Below are 20,679 nucleotides of genomic sequence, written 5' to 3' on the forward strand. Positions count from 1 at the left end.
GAGGAGAGGAGATGAGGAAACAAGGAGACAAGGAGGGGAAATAAGGAAACAAGGAGAGGAGAGGAGGAAAGATGGAAACAAACTAGGGAACAAGGAGTGGATATGAGGAGAAGAGATTAGGAGACAAGGAGGGGGAATAAGGAAACAAGGAAAGGAAATAAGGAGATGAGGAAACAAGGATAGTAAACTAGGGAACAAGGAGAAGCGATGGGGAGAGGAAATAAGGAAGTAACCTAGGAAACAGGAAGAGGACATGAGGAGACAAGAAGAGAGGAGAGGAGGAAAAGAGAGTAAACTAGGAAACAAGGAAAGGAATCAAGGATAATAAACTAGGAGATGAGGAGATGGAATAAGGAGATAAAATAAGGAAAAAAACTAGGAAACAAGAAGACTACATGAGGAGACAAGGAAACAAGGAGAAGAGAGGAGAGGAGGTAAGGAGGAGGGTAACAGGAAAACAAGGAGAATAAATAAGGAGAGGAAAAAAGGAAACAAACCAGAAACAAAAAGAGGACATAAGGAGACGAGGAGAAGAAAGAAGGAGAGGAGAGGAGAGGAGGAAGGAGAGAGCAAAGGAGGAAAGATGGAAATAAACTAGGGAACAAGGAGTGGATATGAGGAGACAAGGAGGGGAAATAAGGAAACAAAATTAACAAGGAGGCAGGAGATGAAATGAGAAGAGGAAGGAAGGTTGAAAATGAACAAGGAAACAAGGAGAGGAACTAAGGAGTGGAGATTGGGAAAGAAGCAGAATACACGAGGAAACAAGGAGAGAAGGAAGAAAGGAAATAAACTAGGAAACAAAGACAGGAAACGAGAAGAGTAGATGAGAAGGAAAAGAGAATTAACTAGGACACATTAGAGGAGAGGACTGAAGAAGGAGAAGATATTAGGAAACAAGGTAAGGGAATAAGGAGAGGAAAGGACAACAAACTAGGGAACAAGGAGAGTAAACTAGGAAACTATCCTGGAACATCATCAGGTCCAGCAATGATTCCTGTCTGTAGTTCAGTCATATTTATCTGCTTTTACATTCATTTCTACACGACATGAGTCTAATAATTATAAATCCAATTATCCATCATGTCAATCAGTAAATATAATTATCATCATTATTTTGTTTTCATTCTGTTTTTTTACATTCTGATTGGCTTCTATCTCGTTTTTATCTCAAACCATCAGGTGGCTTCTGCTCGACCTTCTCTGATTCGATTCAAAGTCTTTCATCATAAACTTAAACACTTTTCTTTTGCTTGATCGATCCTTTTTTTCTGTTAAATTTTGCCCATCAACCGACTTTCTGCAGGTTTTTTTTTTCCACACATTAAAATTGGCGGCTGTTTGAACAACAATATCTCTGGAACCATTACAGATAAAAGCCTGATTATTTCACTGGTGTTTCTCATCACATCATTGATTCAAAACCTGAAATATCGGACGAGTAGGTTTAATAATCTCAGAATGTGGGTGAGTTGAAGTATGAGGAAAAAAACCTGAACAAGTTGTGAAAAATTGTTGAGCTCATGAACAAGAAAACAACTGATGATGGAGAAGTCGACTCTTTTCTGAGCTGCAGGTCACAATAATACAAAACCAAACCTCTAACTGGACTCTAGCTGGACCCTAACTGGTCTGAAGCAGAGATGAAGGACAGGAGTCGGGCTGGAGTTTGAGTTATTTTATCAAGTGCTATTTACAACAGTAGTTGAACATCACAGGAGGAAACAGAGTCACTGTGTTTGTACAGATGGCCTCCTTCAGACGGCAGCTTCCCTCCATCTCCACCGAGCTGCTGCTGCTTCACTGTGACGAACCGACTGGCGGCTCCTGGTGGTCGGAGACGGAACTGCACACATATGATGCAGGGAAAATAAAAAGGATTGTATGTCCTTTTTTGTTTAATCCGTCTGATTTCAGTTAAACCAAGCAGCGTTTTCTAACCCGTAACTCTCTAAACTCTTCTGGAAGCTGCTCTGAGGAACAACTGATGAGATGAAGTTAATATTTCATGTCCTCCTTCGACAGGAAGCTGCTGCGCCGCCATGTTTGCATGACTCGACTTTACTCCCTCTGCCGTTCTGCCTCATTTACTTCTTTCTCTTCAACAAAGATGCGAGCAGACGAGTCTGAAGTAATAATTTTTTAATGTCATGTTGTGTGTGCACAGCGCTGCACAGGGGATAATGAGATTGTGTATTCTATATTGTGTGCACGAGTTATAAGCTTAAGGCAGAATGATAATAAAGCAATAATTTCACTATGTTTTACAATATTAAAAATGTGAGCCTGAGTTTGTGCACTAGTCAGCAGGTTTTCCACACAAGACTCACTTCTAAGAAGAACAAATGAACTCAAAAGTCAACATTTTACCCACAAGTGTAGAACTTTTGTGTACAACACATGAAGCTGCCGTTTTCTAGAAGGTCAGGGTTAAATTCTAGGGCCTCCATTCATTCAGCTCGTGCTCTGTCTCGGCTAAATTCTGCAGTAGAATAAGCCCCAACTTGAGGAAATTCTAGCTCCAACGACTAAAACTGAGCTCTAAGTTGTGTTTTTCTTCCAAGATCTTAAAGCCTACCTCAGGAACCCAGTGTAAATCTGAGCGGAGTTCCTCAGGGTTCAATTCTAGGGCCTCTTTTAATTCAACCTGTGCCCTGTCTTGGTCAGATTCTGCAATGTGATTCTCAAGTTGAAGAAATTCTAGCTCCAAGAACTAAAATTGGGCTCTAGGTTATGTTTTTCTTGCAGAATATTAAAGCCTTGTTTAGGGATGCAGTGTAAATCTGAGTGGAGTTCCTCATGGTTCAATACTGGGCCCTCTATTAATTAAACCCAGACTCTGTCTCAGGCATATTCTGCAATGTATTTCCTAAATGGAAAAAATTGTAGCTCCAACAACTAAAACTGAATGCTAAGCTGTGTTAAATCAAAGCTATGCTTGGAGACAAACCTAAATGGGATTCCTCAGGGTTTGATTCTAGGGCCTCTATTATTAACACTGGGTTCTGTCTCGGCCAAATGCTGCAGTATGAATCTCAGGTTAAGGAAATTCTAGCGCAAAGAGACTCGAAAACTTAGCGTTGTGTTTTTTAAAAAAAAAAGTCAAATAGAGCTTTGCTTGTAGACACTGTAAATCTGAGTGGAGTTCCTCAGGGTTCGATACTGGGCCCTCGAGTACTTCAGATTCTGCTCATTGCATCACTGCATCATTGCTATTCAGATGACACCTACGTTTACTTCTATCATCAATAAATAGAGCAAATAATGAGCAGCTTTATTCTGTATATCGTGTCGTTAGATGGAAAAACTTAAATCCTGGCATCTGGGAACGAGTACATAAGACTTCAAGGTATAGCTGCTTGCTTTAGCTAAAGGCTCCATATTATTTATAACAAAAACTACACACTAGATATATAGAAAGAAATTGTGGTTAAAAGAGTGAATTCCAGCAGCGAGCCTTCAGAAGACGGTGGGAGGAGCTGCCATCCGAAGGGCGAAGCCATCCAAGTCGACGTTGCATAAAGAAATCCATCATCAGAATAAAGCAGAGCAGCAGGATTACAGAGAAAAATAAAAACTCACAGTCGAAAGGTTCTGAACAAACAGAGAGAGGTCGAAGGTCACGAAGCTCAGAAGAACACACTGATTACATTTCCACCGAGCAGGAGAGTGTGCGGCACTTTAATGGTGTGAGAAACCTCTGAGTGGGCGAAGGAGTGTCGTTGAACTTACTGTAGTGTCGTGATGCTACATGGAGTGTGTGTTCTGTGTGTGTTTTCACTAATTGCACTTGAGGATGAGGATATATGGAGATCACACTGCCGGGCAGACGTCTGCAGGAGTTTGTTTTTTTGTTCTTTTTTTTTGGCATTTTCCTGGAAATGTTTGTGGCAACAAAAAGACGGAAACCAGGAGCGACTCGGCTTCAACACGACCAACTCAGGACGGACGACAGAGGAAAGCTTGTTCAGGTCAGGAAATCCCAGTAGTAGCAGAAGTAGTAGTAACGTTGTGAGTTAGTTTTAGTGTTTAAGAGCTGTAGTGGAGTGTTAATGTCAACTGAGGCTACACGGTTCAATTAGCTGCACAACAAATCCAGATCAGTACTCAGCACATCTCAGACCAACAAGCCTCAGATTAGCAAAGTTAGACTAGAGAGCTTACATGTCGACATAATGATGCTGCATTTAACTGCAATAATACAATCGCGAGGACTGAAACTGTCTAATTCGTTTTCTCAAATCTATATTTCAGTGAATTTTACAGCAACGTTCTGAGATGAAGATGCAGAAACGTGGCCTCACCAGAACGTTTCTATTAACTTCTAGGACGACACCTTGTAAAGCTGAAGCAGAAGACGCAACCAAGTGACTACAGATTATATTAAGATGTCGTTTGTTTGTGGCCTGCGGTTTATAGATTTGGAATTTGGCTGACACCATGAATGGTGAAATCACGAGGTAGCCCTAAAACGTCCCCTGCGTTAGCGTCTATTTTCCTCTAAATGGAACCATAATTTACTAAACGAACATCATGAGGTGTTAAAGGAGACCTAAAACTAGAGATTACCGCCATAAACTCATTGGAAACATGTTCACTGAGGTAATAAAGCAGGTGGTAAGTAGCTCATTTTCTCTTCTTTTTGCAATCAGAGGAGTCGCCCCCTGCTGGCTGTGAGAAGGAATGCAGGTTTATCTGCACTGGCTTCACTTTTCAAACCTCGGGGCTGCTTACATCCTTTATGTAATCCGATGATATAATGATGACGCCTCAAGACAAATCTGTCAGAATGAAGCCTCGACTTAACTCCCTCGCTAACGTATTGTTGTTATTTTTTTAGTTTTTAGTTCACTTGGAGTCTGTGTTTCAGACATGAAACTGTAAAATATTTACCAACATGATGGTATTCTAGCTTCAAATTAACTAAAACTGGGCACCAAGTTGTGTTTTTCTTTCACATAAGTAAAGCCTTGCTTAGTGGAAATCTGGGTGGGGTTCCTCAGGGTTTGATTCTGGGGCTTCTATTATTTAGTTTATTGTGGCCACATTCTGCGATACAACACGTCCCAAACTGAGGAACTTCTAGCTCTATAAATTCTAAAATTTAGCGCTAAGCTATGCAGACCTGCTGCAGTCGATGCAGAAAGCAGGGAAAGCAGCACCCAGAGTCCTTAATGCAAACCAGGAAGTAGCATAAAATCGGTGTTACATGCTCCAGGAATAACTGAGGGTTACATAAATGTCATCATCTTCTCAAGTCCAAGAAATTTCGCGCTGAGCCCTCTGAGATCTCCATGTGCAGCCCAAAAATCTGAGTCTTTCCAGGAGTCGGTGATAAATTGGCAGTTTTAACGCAAGCAGATATTCTTAAGACGCTTTTGAAAAGCGCAACGCTTGCTTTGTTTACCTTCTGGGCCAGTATCAAACCTTCATTATATTCCTTTGCAGACTTGCAGCTGTTGTCATATGACTACTCTCTAGTCTGCTTGGAGAACTCAGTGCACTAGTTGTACCCATATTTAATAGTCGATGTGCAAACATAACTGTTCTCATAGACCCTTGCGTACTAACAGGACGACAAATGTTCAACAAATGTCACAGTTTGAGCCCTTACAAGTTGATTTTTACTGTAAAACGTCTCATTCAGGATGAAATTTGGTCCCGATTCTTTAAGACAAAAACAGGTTTAAGGGATATAAAGAGTCGTCCGATGCAGAACCGGCCTTCAGTACATTTAACCCTGAGCTGGTCGAGCTGAAGCCGGAGTCAAACCCTCGACACGGACAGAAGCAGCAGAACAGAAAAAAAAAAACGTCAGTCGGGTTAAAAACACACAGTGAAGCTTATCGAGTCGCATCCGATCAACAGAGAAGACGGAAGAAGGTGACGGGATGATATCATGTCTAAAGGAACGCTCGGTGACACTTTAGCCGGTCGGGTCGGTTCGCAGCAGATTCACCTGAGAGCAAAACGGCGCGCTCATCAAACCCTCCAGCTTCTGCAAAGTAAAGGTTTCGTGTCTCTGATTGGACGGGCAGGCGTAAAACTCTCAAACACCAAAGTCCTAACGGTTGAGCTCTACCGGCTGTCCAAAGTGGAGTCTGAGCAGCTCAGACTTAGTTTTACTGTGAACCTGCCGCAGTTCTGCCGGTTAATGAACCCGTTCAGAGCGTGCAGCGCGACCGCTCATCGGTAAAGTGTCACTGATATGAGATACGAGAACCAGGACGACACGGCGTCCTCCATGGACAGTAAAAGTGGTGTTTGTTTGTTTTTTATACATTCTGTGCAAAATTAGACGAAAAAGTAGTCCACAAATCGTCGTCAGTCTATTTCTCTTTCTGTCTACACACATCAGTCAGTGTTCTGCTATTTACAGTTAGTTTCTAAGACGTTAGTACCATCGTCCCCCAGCGGGGCTAAGACATTCCTCAGAGGGACCAAATCCACCTCCAGAACCAGCGCTGCCGCCTTCGCCGCCGGACCCGAGACTCGCCTCAACTCCTGAACCTGAGCTTCTCGCACGGCAACAAGTTCTGCATCTGAGCCGTTTAAAAGAGCAAAGCCAGATTCGAATGTCGTGTAGGTTCGTGTTTTCAAAGTCATGAAACATTTAAAATCCCAAAACCTTCCAGCAGGTTTTAAAGGCAAGTTAGCTTTAAAAAAAAAAGCCAAGATGACATTCATCAGCCTGAAACTATAACAGCAGAAAGAATCATCAGATTCTCAACGTTCTTACAGTCGCTGGACGAATCACGGGGTCGAATATTGTCGATATTTCCTCAAAATCACTTTATTCTAAATAACGATGGCTGGTCTTTATATCAACGGCCACCCACTGACTCTGAGCCAAACATGACAGGATTTTATAGTTTACAGCGAATTAAGCCAAAAACTAAAAAGCAGATCATTTCATTGAATTTGTAAAAAGCCTCCAGTTTAGCCGAAAAGTCCCCGAATTCTTTGTCACATTAATGTTTGTCAGAGCTGAGTCACTGATGGATTCACGGTTGGGCCAGTAAGTGAAGCATATTTAGTTTTTTAGAAAATCGGATTCGAAGGTTAAAGGTGCATTTTTAGCATTTTTCTAAACAATGTGATGAAATTTTAAGCAATTGAGTAGTTAAAAAAAAAAACATCTGACAGCTGAAAATCTAACAATTCTTTCTGCTGTTAGTTTCCGGATGACAAATTGTGTAATTTTGGCAGTTTTTTAAAGAAATCGTGCCTCTCAAACCTGCCGACGGACGCAAGCTTCAGGAACGTTTTCAGGAGTTGATGGACTCGTCTCATTTCCAGGATCCCTGATAATTCCGTTAAACTACCGTCCGGACAGCAGTTCCATCACAAAGGTGGATTTGCGGCCCGTACTTCATTGTTAAAAACAACCTGCTGCTAATAAATCAGCTGTCTATTTAAAAGGCATCGAGCAGGTAAAAAACACAGGGCACACAGTGAAAGAGGAGGGACGGGGGGACGGGGAATAGAAAAATAAAAATAAAAAAATAAAAAACTGTGGCAGACACAACTGGACGATCACCGCACTTCACTCTGTGGCAGAGAAACATAAAAAAATGTAAAAAATAAAGTTTCAGAGGAGGCGGGGCACCGGGCGAGGAGGAGGAAGGCAGAGAGGAGGAAGAGGAGGCGAAGGACTCTCAGTCTCAGAAGAACTTGTCGTCGATGCGGAAGTGCGGCCGCGTGACGTCGTCCGGGTTGATGAAGACCGAGATGGATTTCCCAGGATTCTCCGTGACCAGCTGCTGCAGCTTCTTGGCGAGCCGGTCGTCGGGCTGGTTCTCCCCGCCGGCGTCCGACTGCGGCGACGGCAGGTTGTTGGCGCTGCCTCGCCACTGCAGTTCCACCGTCAGCCTGTTGGCGGCCTTGGCGTGCTCGATGGTGGTGCGCAGGTGCTCGGCCGGGTCGGAGCGCACCGAGGACAGCTTGCGGGCGTGCAGCATGGCGGTCTCGTCCGACAGGTGCTCCAGCATGTTGCACTGCGGGATGAAGTAGTTGGGGCACATCTTGTTGACGAGGCAGTGCTGCAGGTCGTCGATCAGGCCGAGCAGGAAGTGGGCGGAGAAGTCGTCCTGCGCCAGGTAGTTGGCGGGGAGGCGGTCGCAGGCCCACAGCATGATGCTGCGCAGGTGGTACGGGCTGATGGCTTTGGGCCGCGACAGCAGCTTGATGATGATGGCTTTGCAGGCCTGGTACGCCTGCATGAGACTGGACGAGATGCACTTCTTCAGCTGCACCTCGCTGCGGGCGAACGACAGGCGCCACTCGTTCTCCTTGCGGCCTTTGTAGGAGCAGGCGGGAACCAGGTAGAAGCCGCTGATCACCTCCTCCTCAGTGATCTTCCCGTCCCAGAAGTGGTTCTCCATCAGCCAGCTCTGAGCGACGGCCGGCCAGCCTTTGAACGACACCACGGGGACGATGTCGTACAGCATCCGGCTGCTGCCGACGCCCAGGATGACGGAGATGATGGTCCCGTTCCGCTCCACCTTCTCCACCCTCGGCATCCCCCTCTGCGGCTTCTTCTGCACCTCCAGCAGCACCAGCGAGATGGACTGGTAGAACCAGTCGGCCACCAGCGTCGGGGAGAAGAAGTAGTTGGTGGTGCCGTTGATGTGGTCGACGATGGTGCAGCAGTCCTTCCACTTGTTGATGGTTCCCTCGTCGAAGAGGCGGAGGCTGAGCCAGGAGTGGCCCAGCGCCGAGTGCCTCATGTCCAGCGTCACCGGCTGGTTGCGGTCGTGGAGTTTGAGCGCCGGGACCAGCAGGGTGAAGTCCATGTCGTAGTCTGTGCCGCGGGCGTAGACGCTCAGCTCGTCCAGGTCCATGTCCACCACGCCCTCCCGGACGCCGCCCGACAGGAGGAGGTACTCGTTGGCCACCGGCAGCTTCTGGTCCAACTTCTGCACCATTCCTGAGACACAGAGGAGGACAAGGTGTCAGACAAACAACTTTAACCGGAACGTCAAGGACAACTGATCGATATCACCACAAGCAGCCCGATCCTTCTGTACGCCCACCATCACACAGGGGTCGTATATTTCTATAATTTTCTTAATAAATGCAGCAACATGGAAGATGAAACCACATCCACACTTGGCCACCAAAGACCCTAATGAACCCCACTGTGACAGGGGGAGCACTAACGACTCGCATAACGAGGGGGAGGAGCAACAAACCCCCAATTTAAACTCAGGTGTTAACGGCTCCTTCAGGATATCAGTATGTGGAACTCTCAACTAGTCAGTCAGAGCTGATGAAGCCTCTTGGATGAAGGTGGAACGTCTTCAAGGAACTCAAGCTACTACGATTAAACTACGAGAATAAACAACATGTCCAGTGAATTCCGGCTTAATTTACACCACATGGTCTGGCCATTAAGGTCATTAAGCGTCATAGAAGTCTTTGTCATGGTGCCTCTGCACTAACTAAGCCACCTCCACAAGTTGCTACAGTAATAAACAGTAAGAGACTCCACCTGGTGGTGCATCCAGGTACTACAGCTAATCTGAGTATTATCTCATAAAATGGTGTCGGATTGAGACTTGGTATCGACACATACTAAATATTAAATGACTCTGTTTGGATCGAGAGCAAACAGCTCAACTGGACATCTATAAACATATTATACACAAATAGGTTCTGGACCAGGTCCCATAAAGCTCACATCTTGTTTGGATTCCAATCAGGTCTGTTTTTGAATTTTATTTTAAGCCTGGCGGGTCTGGATCAGTTTCTGGGACTCTCGCAGAGTTCGGGCAGCACCAGACCGGACGGGTCACCACGCTCGGCCCCGACAATTGGACCGGATCGGTCTGGACGGGTTTTCTGCTCTGCTGAGCTGAAAGTGAGGCAAACAGATGGACGCGCACACTTCCTGGCTGTCGCCTGCATTCCTGCTCTGCGGCGGCGTCAACACGACGTCTGATTGAGTCGAGGATACTCGTGTTGTTAAACCACTGCTCATCTTCCTGAGCTGATACTAACGGGACAACAGTCACCTTCATCCAACTAATGGCACATAGATCAATACATAAGGCTTCTAGAGGTCGAACAGGATTTAACTCATCAACCCGATAAACTCCAGTGAAGCAGTTCTGGACCGGTTCTGCTCGCGTCACATTGTTCTTCACTGTGGTTTTTTTTTCTCTGCAACATAAACTCCTGCAGCTCAGTGGAAACAGAACAACCGTGAAGACGCAGACAGAACTATTTATATTACAGTTCTGAGCCACCCTGCATTTATTTTATCGATCCAGCATGTTTTATTCTCTCGTCGTCTCCTCTCTGCTCCGTTTACCTGAAACAGCTATATTTAGCCCGTCTAATAAATCTGTAGCTTCTCTGTCATGAGCGGATCCAGAGCTGTGTTGTGGTTTCTGATCGGGTTCAGTGTAAAGAAAAAACAGTAAAAAACGAAGCCAAAAAATGACTAAACATAGATCCAAAACTACCAGAAAACGCCACTAAAACAATATCTGGTTCAAAACAGCCATAAATATCCTAAAAACCCACCAAATACTGACATAAAACAGCCAAAAGTGGCAGAAAAAAGCAACCAAAAGCAGGCAAAACTGTGAAAAAAATTACCAAACATCGACACGAAACTACCAAACAACGACAATTACACTAAATCAGACACAGAACTGCCAAAAAAACTATAAAAACAACCAAATACTGACACAAAACAGCCAAACGTGACAGAAAAAGCAACCAAATATCGGAAAAACTGTATAAAAAAATGACCAAATACACACAAAACTACCAAAAAATGACGATAAAATTAAACAAGACAGAAAACAATTATAAAAAAAAAAACAAAAACCATCATAAAGCAGCCAAAAAGTGACAAAACGCAACTAAACAAAACCAAAATAGCCAGAAAATGAGAAAACAGAGATCCTAAACTACCAAAAATTGACAATACAACAAAATCAAACATAAAACTGACAAATAATTATTAAAAAAAAAATAAACAAAAAACAGACACAAAACAGCCAAAATTGAACAAAAAGCAACCAAAAATAAGCAAAACAGACAAAACAATAATTAAACATAGACACAACACGGCCAAAAAAGGACGATTAAACAAAATCAGACACAAAACTGGCAAAAAATTATGAAAAAAAACAAAAACCAACACAAAACAGCCAAAAGTGACCTAAAAAAATCAACCAAAAAAAAGCAAAACAGACATAAAACAAAAACAACCACAAATGGACACAAAACAGCTGGAGAGGCAAGAAACAAGAAAAAAAAACAGCCAAAAAAGAAAAAGTGAAAAAGCTGCAACGAAACAGAACCCAGACACAAACCACCAGATGTTGAACTCACAGGAGAAAATCCTCCAAACAGCTGGAAGCAACAAACTGAACCTCAGCTGCTGTTGGTCTAAACCCAGAATACATTTAAAGTGATTTTAAAGCGTCTCTTGCTCTCTCATCGCTGACACATCGTCTTGTTTCATCTGCCAGACGCTCCACAGAGGGAAGAGGAGGATTGTGGGTAACGGCAGGTCACAGAGGAACCGGGTCACCTGAGATTCTGCTTGAGCTCAATAAACGATTACGTAAACGATAAACAAACACCGGTGCTGACGCTGTCTTCGTCTGTTGGGATGTTTTCTTGTCGTCCGAGTGCAGAGGTCAGACAGGAAGCACATCTGTCCCCAGAGCGGCCGGACGGCCGCCACATCTGGCAGAAAGTCAGGAAGCACTGCCTTTAAACGGTGTTTGGACCCGGATGTTGGAGGAAGTCCAGCAGCAGGACGGGACTCTCTGTCCCACGCTTCCCTCTGACGTGTTAATAAAGTTTGACTGAAGCAGAGCGACCGTCACTTCGTCTCTCGTCAGGACGAAGACGCTGCAGATAATTGGATTAAAGCTGCTCTGAGGATCAGGAACCTGACCGAACGAAAACTGATACTAATTAGCAACCAGCTCGTTAACTGACGTCTATTTTGATAACTTCTGAATAAAAGTAAACTGAATATCTTTGGGTTTGTCATCTTTGGGAAACAATGACCCATATCATCAAAATTTAAAATATATATTTTAGAGACCAAAATTATAAAATGTCAACAATTCTTGGTCACACATGTGTGAAAACGATCAGAAATATACAAATAAAAGGTCTAAAAACATTAATAAATAGCTTAAAGTTGTGAAATGTCTCGAAATATATTATTAAAATATTTTAAATTATTGATAAAATACCAAAAAAAAGTCTGAAAAACGTATTTTAAAGACATCTAAAAAAAATCATTAAAATTTCTTGAACTACTTAATAAACTATTTTTAAAACATCAGATTTAAAAAAAAATTAAATGTAAACATTTTTATAAAATGCTGAAAAGTGATTTAATAAAATTTTTAAAAAAAAAAGTAATGATACAGTGTTTGACATTACTGATAAAATGTCAGAAAAATATTCAAAAGTATTTGAAAAAAATAGGATTAAATATACAGCTGCAGTTGTTACAATATTATTGTTGATAGTAATGATATTGTAATGCTAATGTGGCTAGCTATAGCTTTGATAGCAGTATTAGCAGTAGCAAGGTACCTAACTTTAGCTTTGATGTTAGTAATAGTAATGTGGCTAACATTAGCTTTAATGGGAGTATTAGGAGTAGTAAGGTACCTAACATTAGCTTTGACGGTAGTTGTAGTAGTAGCAATGGTTGTTATCAGCAATTTCCCTGAGGTTTCCACCAAAGGGATCAATAAAGTTCTAGTTTTATTCTATTCAGTACATGTAGTAAGGTATCTAACTTTAGCTTTCATGCTAGTAATAGTAATGTGGCTAACTATAGCTTTAATGGTAGTATTAGGAGTAGTAAGGTAACTAACATTAGCTTTGATGGTAGTAACAGTAGTAGTAATGCTTGTAGTTCCAGTAGAATGAGTAATGTAGCTAATGTTAGCTTTGATAGCAGTAGTAACAGTAATGTGACTAACGTTAGATTTGATGGTAGTAACAGCAGTAGTAGTGTGGCTAACATTTAGCTTTAATGCTAGCATTAGCAGTAGTAATGTGGCTAACTGTAGCTTTGGTCGTAGTAATAGCAGTAGTACTGACTGTAGCACCAGTACCAGTAGTAATGTGGCTAACATTTGGCTTTAATGCTAGTATTAGCATGCCTAACATTAGCTTTGATGGTAGTAATAGTAATAATAATGTGGCTAACATTAGCTTTGATGGTAGTAATAGCAGTAGTACCAGTAGCAGTTTAACACACTCAATCACAGACACAGAGAGAGTTTTCTTCCTGAAGCTCAGTTGCATTTAAAGCTACAGACACTGAAACATCCCGTTTAGAACCGAACCAGAACCAGGAGTTATGTGATAATGGACTAATTAACCTCCTTTAAGGTATTTTGAGCTAAAACGCTCCGCGAACACGTGAAACTGGGATTAATTTGCCAAAAACAAACGGCTCAGCGTGGGACCTTTAAACCAGCAGCCCGGTGCCGGAGGACCGTGAACGCACCACCGATCTGCTGCAGGTGAAGCCGATGCGCCTCACCTGACCGCAGGTAACCGGATCTGCCTCTGAAGCCACATCTGCACCATCCCTCCGCACCTGCACGCATTGTTTACCGGAGCAGACGGAGCCTCGGGTCGGCGGTCGGGCTGTGTTTACCGCGGCCCCGCTGCCCTGTGCGCGGCGAGCAGCGGCGCCGTGCCCGGTGTGCGCGTGTCCTCACCCAGCATGGAGAAGATGAAGTCCTTGGCCGTGTGGATCTCCAGAGCCCGCTGGTCGTCGTACTCCCGCTGGTCGTGCTTGCTGAACTCCTGGATGAGTCGGTTCAGGTCCTCCATGCGGGCCGCCGACCTGAAGTCGAGCTCGGGCCCGACGCCTCCGCCGCCGCCGCCGCCGTGAGGCAGCCGTCCGCCGGCCATGGTGGGGCTGTTCCCGAGGCTGCCCGCGGAGCCAGCCCGACCGGAGAGAGCAGGGGCCGCCATCACAGGTTCACTACCGCTGCTGGTCTGTCCCGAGCCGAGCCGAGCTGAGCCGAACCGAGCCGAGCCGAGCCACACCGAACACAAGCACCGGAAACAGCTGCGACACGTACGCTGGCTTCCGCCTTCAGAATAAAGGCGCTGGGCAGTTCCGGAAGTTTGTCATGTCTTGGTCCTTCGGTAATTAAATTGAATTTATTTTAATTTAATTTCGGGGGGAAATGACATGTCACTTCGCTCCGTTTTATTTTTGAGATTTAATTTAATTTAATCAATTTAACAAGAAAAATAATATGATCAATAGAAGGAGTAAATACCACATTAGGCCACCCATTCATTAAAATTTAATTTAATATTGCACCTTATTTTACTTTGAAATTTAATAGAAATTTATTTTTATTTTTTTAAATGTAAGACGAAAAAATGACACATTTTCCTTTTTATTTTGGAATTGAATTTATTTGACTGTAAATGGAAGAAATTATTTTTGAAATTTAATTTAATCTTAATGGGGGATAAAATGCAAAATATACGTGCCTGTTTATTAAAGTTTAATTTAGTATTGGGCCCCCTTTTTGTTTCGAAGTTTAATTTATTTTAATATAAGTGAATGTGTTTTAATTAAAGTGTGCCTACTTTTTATTTTGAAAATTTATTTAATTTAATATAATTTAATCTATTTCAGTAAATGTAAGGAAAGAAACTATTTTGAAACTTTATTTAATTTATTTTATTTTATAAATATCAGAAAAGAAATGGCAAACTGGGCCTCCTGTTGATTTTCTAAAGTTTTATTTCAGGTGAAAAAAATGTGAAAATACGCCTGATTTTTATTCTGAAATTGAATTGAACTGAATAAATTTAAATTAGTAAAATAAAGGCCAAAGAAATCCCAAATTCTGTCACTATTTTTAAATTTAATTTAATTACATTTGATTAAAACAAAACTCTTATTGACAACGTAATATTTAATACTATAAACACACACTCGTGCCTATGTAAGTAAATAATATCAAAAACAATAAAATCATAACACTATTTTATTTTTTGTGGTTGTTGTTGTTGTGATGCAGCGGTGCAGTTCCTCCTGCTGTCCTCCGGGTGTCGCTGTGGTTCCTCAGCGCGGCTCTCCGTGCTTCGACCCGGAGATGAACGACCAGCCGGGGTCGACCGGTCGGAGTCACCGGGCTCCAACATGGCGTGGAGGAGCTGCTCCGTCCTGCTCAGACTGACCGGAGAAGACGCGTTACGGAGCTCCGTCAGGGGCGGCAGGTGAGTCCCCCCACGCAGCCGGGCCAGGAGCAGCCTCCTCCGGCCAGACAGACAGACGAAGCCCTGCTGCCCGGAGTTAGCTCCGTTAGCTTCAGCCGGCTAACGTTAGCTGGCGGCTAACTGAGCCAACTGCAGGGTGTTTATTTATTTATTTATTTTTAATATACCAGCTGATTTAACCCGCTTCACTTTCAGGTGTGCAGTTTAACTATTTAATTATCAGTTGTTTTTTTAATTATCAGCTCATTTTTTGACATTATTCACTGAAAGTTCCGGCGGTCACTAAGCCCCAAATCACCTGCTCACATATTAGCATGTACTCGGGTCACTGGTGTAATAATCGGTTTCTCTAAAAATACAAGTTTGAGGAGCTCTGGAGATCTTTTAGAAGCACCCACAGAGGTTCTAAATACATCCCCAGAATCCTCAGAGTCTTTTACAACTACCTGACTGAGAAGAATGGATTTGTTTTAGAGAAATAACACAGAGCTATGACTTGTTCTCTGGTGGTGACAGTCGGGTTATATTAAAGGACCGGCTGGCCGCCATCTTTGTTTTGATTGGGAGCCAAGTTAAAAACTGTTTTAAAGTTCAGTGAACAAAAACGACCTTTAGCTGAATGATTTGGGACCTTCAGGACAGCTGTCAAGGCTTTAAAATTAACACAAAAAAGCCCAGTAAAAACACAGTCTGTACTGTATTTGTACACTTTGTGCTTTAATATTGGGCAGCAAAGTTACAGAGGATAATAAATTACTCACTGAAATCAACAGCTTGTTGTAGAAAAATGCAGTTTGCAGCACTTGTGACCTTTAAATATCCAAACGCTATAAGACGTATTGATAGTAAACAAGACTTAAGTGCAAAATGGCAGCGTTTATTTCTGAGATATTCTGGATTCACTGTTGGGCCGTCGAGGCATCCGTCTTAATTTACAGGATGCTTTCTATTATGCTAATATGTCTCCTAGCTTCTAAACGTGTGAGTTTACTTCCTAAACCAACAAAGACGCAGCATTTATAGACGACATTTCTATCAAAAGAGCTGCTCGGTGTCGTCGTGTTCTTGTGTTTCTGCGGCTGAAGTTCTGTGTCCGTCCAGCAGGTGGCCTCACAGCTTCCAGCAGCGATGCGGCTTCAGGAAAGCAGCCAGAAAACCAGAATCCAAGAAGGTGGAGGAGGAGTTAGGCCCCGCCCACACAGAGCTCTCTGAGGCCGGCGCCCACCGTCGGAGCCCCGCCCCCCACCTGGACCAGCAGGCCCCGCCCAGCTCGCCGCGGGCCTTCGGCCGGCTGCTCCGGCCGCTCGTCTTCACCGTGGGGGTAGGTGGCGCTGCTCACCCGTAGGTGCTCTCGGTGTCACGCTCAGGTGCTAACTCCATGTCAGTTTACAGGCTGCTCCTTCGGCTCGGCGGCCATCTGGCAGTACGAGTCACTCAAGTCTCGAGTCCAGAGCTACTTCGACGAGCTCCGGGCCGACTGGCTGGAGAAAGTTCGGCCGCAGAAACGAGGAGACGTACGGAAGGAGGTGAGCAGGAGACGGTAGAAAGTTTTTAAAAAGACAGGAGGATGATAAAAGATGGTTAGAACAAAGAGCTCAGGGTGATTTTTAAAAGAATGTTTTAAAGATGGAGGTGAAGACGAGCGAAGCCCTGATTGGCTGTTTGTGTTCCAGATCAACCAATGGTGGCACAGCCTGAGTGAAGGTCAGAAGACGGTCACAGGTGAGTCGACTGAGACGACACGCTGAAGAAGCTACAGGTTCTCCACCAGCACCTGAACGCATCATAGAGTCTCAGAGCTTCAGTTACTTTAAACTGTCTGTAAATTAACTCAGAAGAACTTTGATGTTTGTAGACAAACGGACAGTTTAAATCTCCTGCAGAACAACGTTACAGATGTCAGAGTGTCGACCTCCTTGTTGAGTATAATGTGATCCGGTTTGTTTCCAGGGATCATCGCCGCCAACGCCGTCGTGTTCTGCTGCTGGAGGATCCCGTCTCTGCAGCGCGTCATGCTCAAGTACTTCACCGCTAATCCTGCTTCCAGTGAGTCTGCTGCCGGTGGTGCGTTCAGGGTCCTCCCCGACTCGTGCTTCACGTGGTTTATGTGAGTTTCCTGTCGTCCTGCAGGGACTCTCTGCTCCCCGATGCTGCTCTCCACCTTCAGCCACTTCTCCTTCTTCCACATGGCGGCCAACATGTACGTCCTCTGGAGCTTCTCCACCAGCGCCGTGTCCATGCTGGGCCGCGAGCAGTTCATGGCCGTCTACCTGTCCGCAGGTGCTGCACACAGACTGTGGTTCTGATTGGTCGGCTGAGGTTACTGGAGGTTACACTGACTCTATTCTCTCTTTGTTCAGGAGTTGTTTCTACGTTCTTCAGTTATGTTTGTAAGACGGCGACGGGGAGGTTCGGTCCGTCTCTGGGAGCGGTAAGAACCAACGAGCTGCTGCTGCTTCTCTGGCTTCACTCAGAGTCAAACTTAAGTTCCTTCAGCCGCAAAACAGACGTTTATTAGAGTTGAGCAGCCTCATAAACCAAAGATGCACAAAACAGCCTCAAAGAGACAGAAATGAACACAAAGAGACACAAGACGGTCACAAAGACGTAGAAAACGGCAAACAGACACACAAAACCAACAAAAAAAGACACAAAATGACCACGAACTAATTCAGAATAACCTCAATATGACACAAATGGTGACAAGAAGACACAAAAAGACCACAAAAGACAAAAAAACCAGCATAAAGATGTAGAAAGTGCCAAAAAGAGACGCACAAAACCAACACAAAAATGCAAAAAATCACCACAGAGACACAAAGTCACGACAAAGAGACGTAAAAGGACCACAAGCAGATAATAAACATCCACAAAGAAACACAAAATTAACACAAAGAGACACAAAGTCTCAAGAAAGAGACTCAAAACAACCTCAAGGAGACACAAAAGTTCTACAGTGAGACAGAAATGAACATAAAAACACCACAAAAGACACAAGACGTCACAGATGTAGAAAAAGGGCAAACAAGACACACAAAACCAGCACAAAGTGACACAAAATGACCACAAACAGATTCAAAATGACCTTATTATTACACAAATGGTGACAAGAAAACAGAAAAAGACCACAAAAGACACAAAACCATCACAAAGACGTAGAAAGCGCCAGACACAGACGCACAAAACCAGCAAAAAGAGACACAAAATGACCTCAGACCCAAAATTACAGCAAAAAAACCCACAAAACATCCGCAACCAGACCCAGAACAACAAAGAGACACACACTGTTGACAGAACAACAGAACGACTAAAGACCAGAACCGTTTCCTGACACTGAAGCAGGAAACTGAGGAGCTGAGTTTCTGCTCATGTTTAATTCTGACGTCTTGTTTCTGATCCGAGCTTCAAACTCTCACAGTTTTTAGTTCTGTAGTTTATTTGGGCCGGTTCTCAGTAGACCTAACAAGCCGACCCGTTTGGACTCGTGACTCATGAACCTGATCCGTCTCCGTTCCAGTCCGGCGCCATCATGACCGTCCTGGCCGCCGTCTGCACCAAGATGCCAGAAGCCAAGCTGGCCATCGTCTTCTTCCCCATGTTCACCTTCAGCGCCGCCAACGTAAGAGAGCTCGCCCGTCCCCCCTCTGTCCCCCCCTGACCCAGTCCCCCCTGACCCGATCCACCCTGACCCGGTCCACCCTGACCCTGTCCTCTGTCTCTGTCGGCAGGCGCTGAAGGCCATCGTCGCCTTGGATACGGCAGGTCTGCTGCTGGGATGGCGGTTCTTCGACCACGCCGCCCACCTGGGCGGAGCCTTGTTTGGCATGTGAGTGTATCCACGGCGACCAGCCGGTTACGTACTCAGTAGATTTTTTTATAAACGTGACGAATAAATAAACAGAAACAAAAGCTCACTGGTACTTTTCCTCTTAATGAACTTTAAAAGTAGGTTTGTTTGTTTAAAGGCGTCTGAGTTTTAGTCGTACCAGAGCATGCAGACGACACAACGGAGGATAAACGTTCGGTTAGCGTCGCAAACTTATGACGTTTTCCACGACGAGTTTGTGAGATTGTGAAGCCAGAACATCTCACAAATCCTCCTGGAGAACGTCGGAAAGAGGAACCGAGACTCAGAACGGTTTCAGGTTTTAGTTTGGACTGATTAGCGTTGAGTCGACGTCCATCTCTGAGAAGTTTATCAGCTGAACAAACAGCGATCCTAAACCTGACGCTTGGTTCCGTCTCTCCCCAGATGGTACATCCTCTTCGGCCACGAGTGGATCTGGAAGAACCGAGAACCTTTCGTCAAACTTTGGCACGACCTGAGAACTGGAGGCGGCCGAGGAGGAGGAGGAGGAGGAGGAGGAGACCGAGGAGGCTCCTTTTAGGACTGATGAGGAAATAAAAACCTGTAAAGATGTAAAAAATGTACAGACAGAAGCACAGCAGGCTCCCAGGAGACGGCTGGGAGGCTGGATCACAGCAAACCTTCTCGTTTGTGTCACGAGAAACTGTTTATGGAGGAAGACGGAGAGAACTTCACCCAAAAACACTTCTTAACAATCAATCAGTTGATTATTTGGCCAAAAAAAGTCAATTTGTAGCCTCAACCCCCCCAAAGAATTCCTGTTTATTGATAAATCTTCACTGATCAAGTGATTTATTCATGTTTTATGTCGGTCGATCGGTTCTGAGCAGATTTAAAAACCACTAAATGTGATATTTATTGTTGAGGAGGAACAGAACTCACAGTATTTGGACACAAACTCCTCTCGTTTGTCTTTGGGTTTATTTATGTTTGTTGCTTTTCTTTCGAATAAAACTGTTAAATGATCCAGAATCGGACTCAGAACCTGCTTCGGATGACGCTCAGAAGGTTTGTGGATGAACGAGCTTCACACTGTCGGGTCGTCTGTTACAATGAGCAGAATAAACTGAAAACAACTTGCTGCTCGACATCATTCTGCTAAATAAAGATACCAGAAACACATTTAAAGTCCAATACATGGTTAACTGTACACGTGAGGTTAAACCTTCTATCAGGACTTCTCCGTGTCAGATCGTCCATTCGGTGTTTGTTTAATGAGCTGAAAGACGAACCGTGAGTGAAATAAACTACAGTGACGGTCGGATCTGTGGTCTGCAGGTTAAAGTCTGAATCGGCCTCGATGCCGCGGGTCGAACCTCACGATGAGTAAAACTGCAAACATGCAGCTGATAAACAGACGCAGCGGTCTGAAGTCCACCAACCGTCCCATAAACACAACATGAAGGTTTGTCTTCAACTGACCCACAACCAAAGAACACTGAAAGAACTCTGTGAAAAGGTTGTTGAGAAGCATCAGTCAGGAGATGATACAAGAACATTTACAAGTTACTGAACATCTCTGGAGTCCAGTTAAATCCATCATTAAGACATGGAAGGAA

At 44.1% G+C, this 20,679-nt stretch overlaps 2 protein-coding genes across 3 annotated transcripts; one reads left to right on the forward strand and one right to left on the reverse strand.

Annotated features, from left to right (window-relative positions):
* Positions 1–1,663: 1,663 nt before the first annotated feature.
* Positions 1,664–14,019, reverse strand: LOC103361202 (protein MB21D2). Its single transcript, XM_008287228.1, has 2 exons — positions 13,725–14,019; positions 1,664–8,929 (listed from the first exon to the last, which is right to left on the reverse strand). The coding sequence occupies exons 1-2, from the start codon at positions 13,981–13,983 to the stop codon at positions 7,665–7,667; spliced, it is 1,524 nt and encodes a 507-aa protein (XP_008285450.1). The 5' UTR covers positions 13,984–14,019; the 3' UTR covers positions 1,664–7,664.
* A 1,150-nt stretch (positions 14,020–15,169) lies between these two features.
* Positions 15,170–20,092, forward strand: parlb (presenilin associated, rhomboid-like b). Of its 2 annotated transcripts, none has more exons than XM_008287229.1 (10): positions 15,170–15,252; positions 16,354–16,573; positions 16,638–16,778; positions 16,926–16,974; positions 17,203–17,298; positions 17,383–17,532; positions 17,613–17,683; positions 18,770–18,871; positions 18,981–19,078; positions 19,505–20,092. In XM_008287229.1, the coding sequence occupies exons 1-10, from the start codon at positions 15,176–15,178 to the stop codon at positions 19,638–19,640; spliced, it is 1,140 nt and encodes a 379-aa protein (XP_008285451.1). In that variant the 5' UTR covers positions 15,170–15,175; the 3' UTR covers positions 19,641–20,092. The 2 variants fall into 2 exon arrangements, with proteins under 2 accessions (XP_008285451.1, XP_008285452.1); XM_008287230.1 differs by having other exon boundaries at positions 16,357–16,573.
* The last annotated feature ends 587 nt before the right edge of the window (positions 20,093–20,679 follow it).

Source organism: Stegastes partitus, unplaced genomic scaffold (genome assembly GCF_000690725.1).
Source record: "Stegastes partitus isolate 25-593 unplaced genomic scaffold, Stegastes_partitus-1.0.2 Scaffold491, whole genome shotgun sequence".
In the NCBI taxonomy this organism is placed as follows: Eukaryota; Metazoa; Chordata; class Actinopteri; family Pomacentridae; genus Stegastes; species Stegastes partitus.